Genomic DNA, 14,922 nt, shown 5'->3' on the forward strand with positions numbered 1-14,922 from the left:
AGACCACATGGGAGTCTTTACCCTGTAGCCCTGTCAGTTAGCTCTGTGAGCTGAAGACCACATGGGAGTCTTTACCCTGTAGCCCTGTCAGTTAGCTCTGTGAGCTGAAGACCACATGGGAGTCTTTCCCTGTAGCCCTGTCAGTTAGCTCTGTGAGCTGAAGACCACATGGGAGTCTTTACCCTGTAGCCCTGTCAGTTGAAGACCACATGGGAGTCTTTACCCTGTAGCCCTGTCAGTTAGCTCTGTGAGCTGAAGACCACATGGGAGTCTTTACCCTGTAGCCCTGTCAGTTAGCTCTGTGACCCGAAGCCTACTGATAGGGAAAGATATTAATATTAGCCTCCATTCATCCATCCTATTGAATTTGAACACATGGAACACTGAGGTCCATATAGACCCATTCTAGAACACAGGGAACACTGAGGTCCATATGGACCCATTCTAGAACACAGGGAACACTGAGGTCCATATGGACCCATTCTAGACCACAGGGAACACTGAGGTCCATATGGACCCATTCTAGAACACAGGGAACACTGAGGTCCATATGGACCCATTCTAGAACACAGGGAACACTGAGGTCCATATGGACCCATTCTAGAACACAGGGAACACTGAGGTCCATATGGACCCATTCTAGAACACAGGGAACACTGAGGCCCATATGAACCCATTCTAGACCACAGGGAACACTGAGGTCCATATGGACCCATTCTAGACCACAGGGAACACTGAGGTCCATATGGACCCATTCTAGAACACAGGGAACACTGAGGTCCATATGGACCCATTCTAGAACACAGGGAACACTGAGGTCCATATGGACCCATTCTAGAACACAGGGAACACTGAGGTCCATATGGACCCATTCTAGAACACAGGGAACACTGAGGTCCATATGGACCCATTCTAGAACACAGGGAACACTGAGGTCCATATGGACCCATTCTAGAACACAGGGAACACTGAGGTCCATATGGACCCATTCTAGAACACAGGGAACACTGAGGTCCATATGGACCCATTCTAGAACACAGGGAACACTGAGGTCCATATGGACCCATTCTAGAACACAGGGAACACTGAGGTCCATATGGACCCATTCTAGAACACAGGGAACACTGAGGTCCATATGGACCCATTCTAGAACACAGGGAACACTGAGGTCCATATGGACCCATTCTAGAACACAGGGAACACTGAGGCCCATATGAACCCATTCTAGAACACAGGGAACACTGAGGTCCATATGGACCCATTCTAGAACACAGGGAACACTGAGGCCCATATGAACCCATTCTAGAACACAGGGAACACTGAGGCCCACATATACCCATTTTAGAACACAGGGAACACTGAGGTCCATATGGACCCATTCTAGATCCTTTGCATGCTGTTGTGGCCCAGTCCCAGAGGAACACAGGAGAGAGGGTTAGGTGAAGATCAGTGGCATCATCATTAACACACACACACACACGTTAATACAGTAGTCTCTCACGGCCTCCACATCTCTTTCAGAACACCTCTCCATTGTAATGAGTGAAGTTGTTCAGGGTTTCTGTAATGTCCGTGGACAGGTGGAAACCACAGCAGAGGTTTCATTGATTTAACATTGGTAAATGTCAGCTGCACCTCTTGCCTATTGGCACCTCATTTCATCTGTCAAACCTAGCCAATAACAGTGGATCAGTGTGAAGGGGATGGGATGATTGGACGATATGGCGGTTGGATGAACACAGATTGAGATTACAGCTACAGAGATTAAGATCGATATGTTGAATACCTGACATTAAATATCTCTGTACTGAATAATTCAATACTATAGGTCTGATATATTTTATTGATATATCTCCTCTCTCTTTCTCTCTTTTTCTCTTCTCTCTATCCTCTACCTCTCTTTCTATCTCCTCTCTCTCTCTCCTCTCTTTCTATCTCCTCTCTCTATCTCCTCTTAGCCAGAAAGGAACCGACAGCACCAAGGTTATTTAGTTTATTATTGTCAGCTGTTCTAAGCTGGCCTGGACACACACTCTCTCTCTTCCCCTCTCACTCCCCCTCTCTCTCCCCCTTTCACTCCCTCCCTCTATCTCCTCTCTCACTCCCTCTCTCTATCTCCATCTCCTCTCTCTCCACTTCTCACTCCCTCTCTCTATCTCCTCTCTCTCCCCCTCTCACTCCCTCTCTCTATCTCCATCTCCTCTCTCTCCCCCTCTCACTCACTCTCTCTATCGCCATCTCCTCTGTCTCTTCCTCCTCCTCTAATGGTGGTGTCTCTCTCTCCTCTCTCTCTCCTCTCCAGACTCCAGATGTTAGAGGCTATCTGTAAACACTGGGAAGGTCCTATCAGCCTGGCCCTGTATCTCTCGGACGCTGAGGCTCAACAGTTCCTGCGCTACACCCAGGGGTCAGAGGTCCTGATGTCCAGAGGAAACGTGGGCTACCACATCGTCTACAAGGAGGGTCAGTTCTATCCGGTCAACCTGCTCAGGAACGTAGCCATGCGGCAGGTCAACACGCCCTACATGTTCCTGTCAGATATCGACTTCCTGCCCATGTACGGCCTCTACGAGTACCTCAGGTGAGGGAGAACGACTCAGCTGTAGAGATACTGTAATGTACGGCCTCTACGAGTACCTCAGGTGAGGGAGAATGTCACAGCTGTAGAGATACTGTAATGTACGGCCTCTACGAGTACCTCAGGTGAGGGAGAATGTCACAGCTGTAGAGATACTGTAATGTACGGCCTCTACGAGTACCTCAGCTGAGGGAGAACGACTCAGCTGTAGAGATACTGTAATGTACGGCCTCTACGAGTACCTCAGGTGAGGGAGAACGACTCAGCTGTAGAGATACTGTAATGTACGGCCTCTACGAGTACCTCAGGTGAGGGAGAATGTCACAGCTGTAGAGATACTGTAATGTACGGCCTCTACGAGTACCTCAGGTGAGGGAGAATGTCACAGCTGTAGAGATACTGTAATGTACGGCCTCTACGAGTACCTCAGGTGAGGGAGAATGTCACAGCTGTAGAGATACTGTAATGTACGGCCTCTACGAGTACCTCAGGTGAGGGAGACCGTCACAGACGTAGAGGATACTGTAATGTATAATGTCCTCTACGAGTACCTCAGGTGAGGGAGAACGTCACAGACGTAGAGGAGACCATCACAGCCGTAGAGGATACTGTAATGTATAATGTCCTCTACGAGTACCTCAGGTGAGGGAGAACGACTCAGCTGTAGAGATACTGTAATGTATAAATGTCCTCTACGAGTACCTCAGGTGAGGGAGAACGACTCAGCTGTAGAGATACTGTAATGTATAAATGTCCTCTACGAGTACCTCAGGTGAGGTAGAACGACTCAGCTGTAGAGATACTGTAATGTACGGCCTCTACGAGTACCTCAGGTGAGGGAGAACGACTCAGCCGTATATGATACTGTAATGTATAATGTCCTCTACGAGTACCTCAGGTGAGGGAGAACGACTCAGCCGTATATGATACTGTAATGTACGGCCTCTACGAGTACCTCAGGTGAGGGAGAACGACTCAGCTGTAGATGATACTGTAATGTATAATGTCCTCTACGAGTACCTCAGGTGAGGGAGAACGACTCAGCTGTAGAGATACTGTAATGTATAATGTCCTCTACGAGTACCTCAGGTGAGGGAGAACGTCACAGACGTAGAGGAGACCATCACAGCCGTAGAGGAGACTGTAATGTATAATGTCCTCTACGAGTACCTCAGGTGAGGGAGAACGACTCAGCTGTAGAGATACTGTAATGTATAATGTCCTCTACGAGTACCTCAGGTGAGGGAGAACGTCACAGACGTAGAGGAGACTGTAATGTATAATATTCTCTTCTAACTCTGGGGTCACATTGCTGGGGAAACTTCTAGATATCAGAGGGGTGTGTGGAGAGTGACTTTCTAACCCTGAGCTACAGTATTGTATTTGGCTTTGCTGTCTGTCTGTCTGTCTGTCTGTCTGTCTGTCTGTCTGTCTGTCTGTCTGTGTCTGTCTGTCTGTAGTAACGTCAGGATCGTTAAGTCCCCGTAATGTTAGAATGACTCCATCTCTGTCCCCTGTAACAAGTCTGTAGTTCAGCTGGACATGGCTAACAACAAGAAAGCTCTGTGACGTCCCTGTCACGTCTCTGTGACGTCTCTGTGACGTCACTGTGACGTCCCTGTGACGTCCCTGTAACGTCTCTGTGACGTCCCTGTAACGTCCCTGTGACGTCCCTGTAACGTCCCTGTGACGTCCCTGTAACGTCCCTGTGACGTCCCTGTGACGTCTCTGTCTGTAACGTCTCTGTCTGTAACGTCCCTGTGACGTCTCTGTCTGTAACGTCCCTGTGACGTCCCTGTAACGCCTCTGTCTGTAACGTCTCTGTCTGTAACGTCCCTGTGACGTCTCTGTCTGTAACGTCTCTGTCTGTAACGCCTCTGTCTGTAACGCCTCTGTCTGTAACGCCTCTGTCTGTAACGTCTCTGTCTGTAACGCCTCTGTCTGTAACGTCTCTGTCTGCAACGTCTCTGTCTGCAACGTCTCTGTAACGTCTCTGTCTGTAACGCCTCTGTCTGTAACGCCTCTGTCTGTAACGCCTCTGTCTGTAACGCCTCTGTCTGTAACGCCTCTGTCTGTAACGCCTCTGTCTGTAACGTCTCTGTCTGCAACGTCTCTGTCTGCAACGTCTCTGTAACGTCTCTGTCTGTAACGCCTCTGTCTGTAACGCCTCTGTCTGTAACGCCTCTGTCTGTAACGCCTCTGTCTGCAACGTCTCTGTCTGCAACGTCTCTGTAACGTCTCTGTCTGTAACGCCTCTGTCTGTAACGTCTCTGTCTGTAACGCCTCTGTCTGCAACGTCTCTGTCTGCAACGTCCCTGTGACGTCTCTGTCTGTAACGTCTCTGTCTGTAACGCCTCTGTCTGTAACGCCTCTGTCTGTAACGCCTCTGTCTGTAACGTCTCTGTCTGTAACGTCTCTGCAACGTCTCTGTAACGTCTCTGTCTGTAACGCCTCTGTCTGTAACGCCTCTGTCTGTAACGTCTCTGTCTGTAACGTCTCTGTCTGTAACGCCTCTGTCTGTAACGCCTCTGTCTGTAACGTCTCTGTCTGTAACGCCTCTGTCTGTAACGCCTCTGTCTGTAACGCCTCTGTCTGTAACGTCTCTGTCTGTAACGTCTCTGTCTGTAACGCCTCTGTCTGCAACGCCTCTGTCTGTAACGCCTCTGTCTGTAACGCCTCTGTCTGCAACGCCTCTGTCTGTAACGCCTCTGTCTGTAACGCCTCTGTCTGTAACGTCTCTGTCTGTAACGTCTCTGTAACGCCTCTGTCTGTAACGCCTCTGTCTGTAACGTCTCTGTAACGCCTCTGTCTGTAACGCCTCTGTCTGTAACGCCTCTGTCTGCAACGTCTCTGTCTGTAACGCCTCTGTCTGTAACGCCTCTGTCTGTAACGCCTCTGTCTGTAACGCCTCTGTCTGTAACGCCTCTGTCTGTAACGCCTCTGTCTGTAACGTCTCTGTAACGTCTCTGTCTGTAACGCCTCTGTCTGTAACGCCTCTGTCTGTAACGCCTGTCTGTAACGCCTCTGTCTGTAACGTCTCTGTAACGCCTCTGTCTGTAACGCCTCTGTCTGTAACGCCTCTGTCTGTAACGCCTCTGTCTGTAACGTCTCTGTAACGTCTCTGTCTGTAACGCCTCTGTCTGTAACGCCTCTGTCTGTAACGCCTCTGTCTGTAACGCCTCTGTCTGTAACGTCTCTGTAACGCCTCTGTCTGTAACGTCTCTGTAACGTCTCTGTCTGTAACGCCTCTGTCTGTAACGCCTCTGTCTGCAACGTCTCTGTCTGTAACGCCTCTGTCTGTAACGCCTCTGTCTGTAACGCCTCTGTCTGTAACGTCTCTGTAACGTCCCTGTGACGTCTCTGTAACGTCTCTGTAACGTCTCTGTCTGTAACGCCTCTGTCTGTAACGCCTCTGTCTGTAACGCCTCTGTCTGTAACGTCTCTGTCTGTAACGCCTCTGTCTGTAACGTCTCTGTAACGCCTCTGTCTGTAACGCCTGTCTGTAACGCCTCTGTCTGTAACGCCTCTGTCTGCAACGTCTCTGTCTGTAACGTCTCTGTCTGCAACGTCTCTGTCTGCAACGCCTCTGTCTGTAACGCCTCTGTCTGTAACGCCTCTGTCTGTAACGCCTCTGTCTGCAACGTCTCTGTCTGTAACGTCTCTGTCTGTAACGTCTCTGTCTGTAACGCCTCTGTCTGCAACGTCTCTGTCTGCAACGTCTCTGTAACGTCTCTGTCTGTAACGTCTCTGTCTGCAACGTCTCTGTAACGTCTCTGTAACGTCCCTGTAACGTCCCTGTAACGTCCCTGTAACGTCTCTGTAACGTCCCTGCAACGTCTCTGTAAAGTCCCTGTAACGTCCCTGTAACGTCTCTGTAACGTCCCTGTAACGTCTCTGTAACGTCCCTGTAACGTCTCTGTAACGTCCCTGTAACGTCTCTGTAACGTCTCTGTAACGTCTCTGTAACGTCTCTGTCACGTCTCTGTAACGTCTCTGTAACGTCCCTGTAACGTCCCTGTAACGTCCCTGTAACGTCCCTGTAACGTCTCTGTCACGTCTCTGTAACGTCTCTGTCACGTCTCTGTAACGTCTCTGTAACGTCCCTGTAACGTCTCTGTCACGTCTCTGTAACGTCTCTGTCACGTCTCTGTAACGTCTCTGTAACGTCTCTGTAACGTCCCTGTAACGTCCCTGTAACGTCTCTGTAACGTCTCTGTAACGTCCCTGTAACGTCCCTGTAACGTCCCTGTAACGTCTCTGTAACGTCCCTGCAGGAAGTCAGTGGTACAGCTGGACATGGCTAACAGCAAGAAGGCGTTGGTGGTGCCAGCCTTCGAGACGCTCCGTTACCGTCTGTCTTACCCCAAGTCCAAGGCCGAGCTGCTGTCCCAACTGGACATGGGGACTCTGTTCACCTTCAGGTAGAAACACATGTAGCTGCTGTCCCAACTGGACATGGGGACTCTGTTCACCTTCAGGTAGAAACACATGTAGCTGCTGTCCCAACTGGACATGGGGACTCTGTTCACCTTCAGGTAGAAACACATGTAGCTGCTGTCCCAACTGGACATGGGGACTCTGTTCACCTTCAGGTAGAAACACATGTAGCTGCTGTCCCAACTGGACATGGGGACTCTGTTCACCTTCAGGTAGAAACACATGTAGCTGCTGTCCCAACTGGACATGGGGACTCTGTTCACCTTCAGGTAGAAACACATGTAGCTGCTGTCCCAACTGGACATGGGGACTCTGTTCACCTTCAGGTAAAAACACATGTAGCTGCTGTCCCAACTGGACATGGGGACTCTGTTCACCTTCAGGTAGAAACACATGTAGCTGCTGTCCCAACTGGACACTGGGGACTCTGTTCACCTTCAGGTAGAAACACATGTAGCTGCTGTCCCAACTGGACATGGGGACTCTGTTCACCTTCAGGTAGAAACACATGTAGCTGCTGTCCCAACTGGACATGGGGACTCTGTTCACCTTCAGGTAGAAACACATGTAGCTGCTGTCCCAACTGGACACTGGGCCAGTGTTCTGAACTTAAAGGGATGGCCCACTGGGCCAGTGTTCTGAACTTAAAGGGATGGGACACTGGGCCAGTGTTCTGAACTTAAATTGATGGGACGCTGGGCCAGTGTTTTGAACTTAAAGGGATGGCCCACTGGGCCAGTGTTCTGAACTTAAAGGGATGGCCCACTGGGCCAGTGTTCTGAACTTAAAGGGATGGGACACTGGGCCAGTGTTCTGAACTTAAAGGGATGGCCCACTGGGCCAGTGTTCTGAACTTAAAGGCATGGCCCACTGGGCCAGTGTTCTGAACTTAAAGGGATGGGACACTGGGCCAGTGTTCTGAACTTAAAGGGATGGCCCACTGGGCCAGTGTTCTGAACTTAAAGGGATGGGACACTGGGCCAGTGTTCTGAACTTAAAGGGATGGCCCACTGGGCCAGTGTTCTGAACTTAGATGGGTTCAATCACTCCTCAGCTAGAAAGACTCCCAGATAGTTGTGTTCAATCACTACTCATCTAGAAGACTCCCAGATAGTTGGGTTCAATCACTACTCAGCTAGAAGGACTCCCAGATAGTTGGGTTCAATCACTCCTCAGCTAGAAGACTCCCAGATAGTTGGGTTCAATCACTACTCAGCTAGAAGGACTCCCAGATAGTTGGGTTCAATCACTCCTCAGCTAGAAGACACCAGATGGGTTCAATCACTCCTCAGCTAGAAGACTCCCAGATAGTTGGGTTCAATCACACAGCTAGAAGACTCCCAGATAGTTGTGTTCAATCACTACTCAGCTAGAAGACTCCCAGATAGTTGGGTTCAATCACTACTCAGCTAGAAGACTCCCAGATAGTTGGGTTCAATCACTACTCAGCTAGAAGACTCCCAGATAGTTGGGTTCAATCACTCCTCAGCTAGAAGACTCCCAGATAGTTGGGTTCAATCACACCTCAGCTAGAAGACTCCCAGATAGTTGTGTTCAATCACTCCTCAGCTAGAAGACTCCCAGATAGTTGGGTTCAATCACTACTCAGCTAGAAGACTCCCATATAGTTGGGTTCAATCACTCCTCAGCTAGAAGACTCCCAGATAGTTGGGTTCAATCACACAGCTAGAAGACTCCCAGATAGTTGTGTTCAATCACTACTCAGCTAGAAGACTCCCAGATAGTTGGGTTCAATCACTACTCAGCTAGAAGACTCCCAGATAGTTGGGTTCAATCACACCTCAGCTAGAAGACTCCCAGATAGTTGTGTTCAATCACTACTCAGCTAGAAGACTCCCAGATAGTTGGGTTCAATCACACCTCAGCTAGAATACTCCCAGATAGTTGGGTTCAATCACTCTTCAGCTACCTGCCGCCTCTACACTCTAACCTCTAGGCTACCCTGCCACCTCTACACTCTAACCACTAGGTTACCTGCCCCCTTTACACTCTAACCACTAGGCTACCCTGCCACCTCTACACTCTAACCACTAGGCTACCCTGCCACCTCTACAGTCTAACCACTAGGCTACCCTGCCACCTCTACACTCTAACCACTAGGCTACCCTGCCACCTCTACACTCTAACCACTAGGCTACCCTGCCGCCTCTACACTCTAACCACTAGGCTACCCTGCCGCCCCTCCACTCTAACCACTAGGCTACTCTGCCACCTCTACACTCTAACCACTAGGCTACCCTGCCGCCCCTCCACTCTAACCACTAGGCTACCCTGCCACCTCTACACTCTAACCACTAGGCTACCCTGCCACCTCTACACTCTAACCACTAGGCTACCCTGCCACCTCTACACTCTAACCACTAGGCTACCCTGCCACCTCTACACTCTAACCACTAGGCTACCCTGCCACCTCTACACTCTAACCTCTAGGCTACCCTGCCACCTCTACACTCTAACCACTAGGCTACCCTGCCACCTCTACACTCTAACCACTAGGCTACCCTGCCACCTCTACACTCTAACCACTAGGCTACCCTGCCACCTCTACACTCTAACCACTAGGCTACCCTGCCACCCCACAATCCCTCCCCTCCCTCCTGGGCTATAAAGTATTGAATGTTGAATCCTACTTCCTGTTCTCCCTGTTAGATACCATGTCTGGACGAAGGGTCATGCTCCCACTAACTTTGCTAAGTGGAGGACTGCCACCACGCCGTACAGAGTCCAGTGGGAAGCGGACTTTGAACCCTACGTGATGGTGAGACGGGACAGTCCAGAGTACGACAGACGCTTCGTTGGCTTTGGGTGGAATAAAGTGGCTCATATTATGGAGCTGGATGCACAGGTACTGGACACACCTCTTTACCCATCACTCTGTCACTCGCAGGTACTGGATACACCTTTACCCATCACTCTGTCACTCACAGGTACTGGACACACCTTTACCCATCACTCTGTCACTCACAGGTACTGGACACACCTCTTTACCCATCACTCTGTCACTCACAGGTACTGGACACACCATTACCCATCACTCTGTCACTCACAGGTACTGGACACACCTCTTTACCCATCACTCTGTCACTCGCAGGTACTGGACACACCTCTTTACCCATCACTCTGTCACTCACAGGTACTGGACACACCTCTTTACCCATCACTCTGTCACTCGCAGGTACTGGACACACCTCTTTACCCATCACTCTGTCACTCACAGGTACTGGACACACCTCTTTACCCATCACTCTGTCACTCACAGGTACTGGACACACCTCTTTACCCATCACTCTGTCACTCACAGGTACTGGCCACACCTCTTTACCCATCACTCTGTCACTCACAGGTACTGGATACACCTTTACCCATCACTCTGTCACTCACAGGTACTGGACACACCGTTACCCATCACTCTGTCACTCACAGGTACTGGATACACCTTTACCCATCACTCTGTCACTCACAGGTACTGGACACACCTCTTTACCCATCACTCTGTCACTCACAGGTACTGGACACACCTTTACCCATCACTCTGTCACTCACAGGTACTGGACACACCTCTTTACCCATCACTCTGTCACTCACAGGTACTGGACACACCTCTTTACCCATCACTCTGTCACTCACAGGTACTGGACACACCTTTACCTATCACTCTGTCACTCACAGGTACTGGACACACCTCTTTACCCATCACTCTGTCACTCACAGGTACTGGACACACCTCTTTACCCATCACTCTGTCACTCACAGGTACTGGACACACCTCTTTACCCATCACTCTGTCACTCACAGGTACTGGACACACCTTTACCCATCACTCTGTCACTCACAGGTACTGGATACACCTTTACCCATCACTCTGTCACTCACAGGTACTGGACACACCTTTACCCATCACTCTGTCACTCACAGGTACTGGACACACCTTTACCCATCACTCTGTCACTCACAGGTACTGGATACACCTTTACCCATCACTCTGTCACTCACAGGTACTGGACACACCTCTTTACCCATCACTCTGTCACTCACAGGTACTGGATACACCTTTACCCATCACTCTGTCACTCACAGGTACTGGACACACCTCTTTACCCATCACTCTGTCACTCACAGGTACTGGACACACCTCTTTACCCATCACTCTGTCACTCACAGGTACTGGATACACCTTTACCCATCACACTGTCACTCACAGGTACTGGACACACCTTACCCATCACTCTGTCACTCACAGGTACTGGATACACCTTTACCCATCACTCTGTCACTCACAGGTACTGGACACACCTCTTTACCCATCACTCTGTCACTCACAGGTACTGGACACACCTTTACCCATCACTCTGTCACTCACAGGTACTGGACACACCTCTTTACCCATCACTCTGTCACTCTGGACATTATAGTGTCTTAGTGTTTCTCACTCTGTCCTCTCTTCCAGCAGTATGATTTAGTGATGCTGTCTTAGTGTTTCTCACTCTGTCCTCTGTCCTCTCTTCCAGCAGTATGAGTTAGTGATGCTGTCTTAGTGTTTATCACTCTGTCCTCTGTCCTCTCTTCCAGCAGTATGAGTTAGTGATGCTGTCTTAGTGTTTCTCACTCTGTCCTCTCTTCCAGCAGTATGAGTTAGTGATGCTGTCTTAGTGTTTCTAACTCTGTCCTCTCTTCCAGCAGTATGAGTTAGTGATGCTGTCTTAGTGTTTCTAACTCTGTCCTCTGTCCTCTCTTCCACCAGTATGAGTTAGTGATGCTGTCTTAGTGTTTCTCACTCTGTCCTCTCTTCCAGCAGTATGAGTTAGTGATGCTGTCTTAGTGTTTCTCACTCTGTCCTCTCTTCCAGCAGTATGAGTTAGTGATGCTGTCTTAGTGTTTCTCACTCTGTCCTGTCTTCCAGCAGTATGAGTTAGTGATGCTGTCTTAGTGTTTCTCACTCTGTCCTCTGTCCTCTCTTCCAGCAGTATGAGTTAGTGATGCTGTCTTAGTGTTTCTCACTCTGTCCTCTGTCCTCTCTTCCAGCAGTATGAGTTAGTGATGCTGTCTTAGTGTTTCTCACTCTGTCCTCTCTTCCAGCAGTATGAGTTAGTGATGCTGTCTTAGTGTTTCTCACTCTGTCCTCTCTTCCAGCAGTATGAGTTAGTGATGATGTCTTAGTGTTTCTAACTCTGTCCTCTGTCCTCTCTTCCAGCAGTATGAGTTAGTGATGCTGTCTTAGTGTTTCTCACTCTGTCCTCTCTTCCAGCAGTATGAGTTAGTGATGCTGTCTTAGTGTTTCTCACTCTGTCCTCTGTCCTCTCTTCCAGCAGTATGAGTTAGTGATGATGTCTTAGTGTTTCTAACTCTGTCCTCTGTCCTCTCTTCCAGCAGTATGAGTTAGTGATGCTGTCTTAGTTGTTTCTCACTCTGTCCTCTCTTCCAGCAGTATGAGTTAGTGATGCTGTCTTAGTGTTTCTAACTCTGTCCTCTCTTCCAGCAGTATGAGTTAGTGATGCTGTCTTAGTGTTTCTCACTCTGTCCTCTGTCCTCTCTTCCAGCAGTATGAGTTAGTGATGCTGTCTTAGTGTTTCTAACTCTGTCCTCTCTTCCAGCAGTATGAGTTAGTGATGCTGTCTTAGTGATTCTAACTCTGTCCTCTGTCCTCTCTTCCAGCAGTATGAGTTAGTGATGCTGTCTTAGTGTTTCTAACTCTGTCCTCTGTCCTCTCTTCCAGCAGTATGAGTTAGTGATGCTGTCTTAGTGTTTCTAACTCTGTCCTCTCTTCCAGCAGTATGAGTTAGTGATGCTGTCTTAGTGATTCTAACTCTGTCCTCTTCCAGCAGTATGAGTTAGTGATGCTGTCTTAGTGTTTCTAACTCTGTCCTCTGTCCTCTCTTCCAGCAGTATGAGTTAGTGATGCTGTCTTAGTGATTCTAACTCTGTCCTCTCTTCCAGCAGTATGAGTTAGTGATGCTGTCTTAGTGTTTCTAACTCTGTCCTCTCTTCCAGCAGTATGAGTTAGTGATGCTGTCTTAGTGATTCTAACTCTGTCCTCTCTTCCAGCAGTATGAGTTAGTGATGCTGTCTTAGTGTTTCTAACTCTGTCCTCTCTTCCAGCAGTATGAGTTAGTGATGCTGTCTTAGTGTTTCTAACTCTGTCCTCTGTCCTCTCTTCCAGCGGTATGAGTTAGTGATGCTGTCTTAGTGTTTCTAACTCTGTCCTCTGTCCTCTCTTCCAGCGGTATGAGTTAGTGATGCTGTCTTAGTGTTTCTAACTCTGTCCTCTGTCCTCTCTTCCAGGAGTATGAGTTTGTGGTTCTGCCCAACGCCTATATGATCCACATGCCTCATGCTCCCAGTTTTGACATCACCAAGTTCCGGTCCAACAAGCAGTACCGCGTCTGCCTGAAGACCCTGAAAGAGGAGTTTCAACAGAACATGTCTAGACGATATGGCTTCGCTGCCCTCAAATACATGACTGCAGAGAACAACAGCTAGCCAACACCGATGAGCCAGGACACTCTGACCTGTTATTGACTACACTACCCATAACACCCTTCTCTAAGGCTGTCTAGGACTACACTTCTACAGAGGAGAGGGAAAGGGCGGTGGGAAAGGACAGTCGATGTAGGGGAGTCGGGAGTGGACAGAACGGTTACTAAAGAATCTTACTACGAACTCTGACCTTTGTGCCAACCGATCATGAGGTTTTAAATTGTGAGCTCTGATTCTTGTGAACTCTCACCTTATAGTTTGGGGTTATGACCTGGTTAGACCAGCGTTAACCAACTGAAGGGTAACCGGGGGTAACCGTAAGGTCGGTGTGTCCCAAACATTGTTTTTTTACCCCTTCCCGAGGACGGATGGAGCAGTCTGTCCAGAACTTGCAGACCTGGTTTCTATCTGGTTTCTAGCTGGGAGAGGAAGCTGTTGCTGTGAATGTTGAGTCAGTACAGGGCTGGTTTGGACTCATACAACTCTCTGTTATTCTCTAACAATAGAACTGGGCATCACTATGGGAGGGAAGGAAGGAGGGAGGAAGGGAAGGAAGGAGGGAGGAAGGGAAGGAAGGAGAGAGGAAGGGAAGGAAGGAAGGAAGGAGGGAGGGAGGGAGGGAGGGAGGGAAGGAGGGAGGAAGGGAAGGAGGGAAGGGAATGAGGGAGGAAGGGAAGGAGGGAGGAAGGGAAGGAAGGAAGGGAGAGTGGGGGAGAGAGACTGACTGTAGCCCTGGACTTGGAAAGCAGACAAGACATTTGTTCTCTGGGCCATATCTAGAAGACCAGCTGCTCATTCCCAGCTGCTGTTTGTTGTGCTAAATGTAATATGGTATGTGTGTGTCTGTCTGTCTCCCTCCCTCCCTCCCTCCCTCCCTCCCTCCCTCCCTCCCTCCCTCCCTCCCTCCCTCCCTCTCTGTCTCCCTCCCTCTCTGTCTCCCTCCCTCTCTGTCTCCCTCCCTCTCCGTCTCCCTCCCTCTCCGTCTCCCTCCCTCCCTCCTTCCCTCCCTCCCTCCCTGTCTCCTTCCCTCCCTGTCTCCCTCCCTGTCTCCCTCCCTCCCTCCCTGCCTCCCTCCCTGCCTCCCTCCCTCCCTCCCTGCCTCCCTCCCTCCCTCCCTCCTTAGCGAGGACAGAGGAGAGTGAACAGAAAGCTTTGAAGCAGTGTGTGCTTTACATTATGTCCGTACACTGCAAATCAGAAATATTATTTTTCTCTCCATGTGCCGTAAAAAATAAAACAATTTAACTGACAGACAACGTATCCAAGTTTCACTCTCATTAAAATGCAAATGATGTTGCTCAGGGATAAGAGACAAAAACATCAGAGCCTCAACAGAATCAGAAACGTCGGAGAGTCTGGATGACTGACACATGGTTGAGTCCCAAATTCTCTATATAGTACACTACTTTAGA

General features: G+C 49.4%; 1 protein-coding gene across 3 annotated transcripts in view; it reads left to right on the forward strand.

Annotated features, from left to right (window-relative positions):
* Positions 1–14,417, forward strand: part of LOC118938872 (LARGE xylosyl- and glucuronyltransferase 1) — a 144,569-nt gene extending 130,152 nt beyond the window's left edge. For all 3 annotated transcript variants that reach the window (XM_036945470.1, XM_036945471.1, XM_036945472.1), the window contains 4 exons: positions 2,303–2,581; positions 6,853–6,999; positions 9,686–9,881; positions 13,316–14,417. In XM_036945470.1, coding sequence (XP_036801365.1) covers positions 2,303–2,581; positions 6,853–6,999; positions 9,686–9,881; positions 13,316–13,513 — 820 coding nt within the window. In that variant the 3' untranslated portion in view covers positions 13,514–14,417. The remainder of the gene's footprint in view (positions 1–2,302; positions 2,582–6,852; positions 7,000–9,685; positions 9,882–13,315) is intronic.
* Positions 14,418–14,922: the final 505 nt, after the last annotated feature.

This window comes from Oncorhynchus mykiss, chromosome 15 (genome assembly GCF_013265735.2).
Source record: "Oncorhynchus mykiss isolate Arlee chromosome 15, USDA_OmykA_1.1, whole genome shotgun sequence".
Taxonomy (NCBI): domain Eukaryota; kingdom Metazoa; phylum Chordata; class Actinopteri; order Salmoniformes; family Salmonidae; genus Oncorhynchus; species Oncorhynchus mykiss.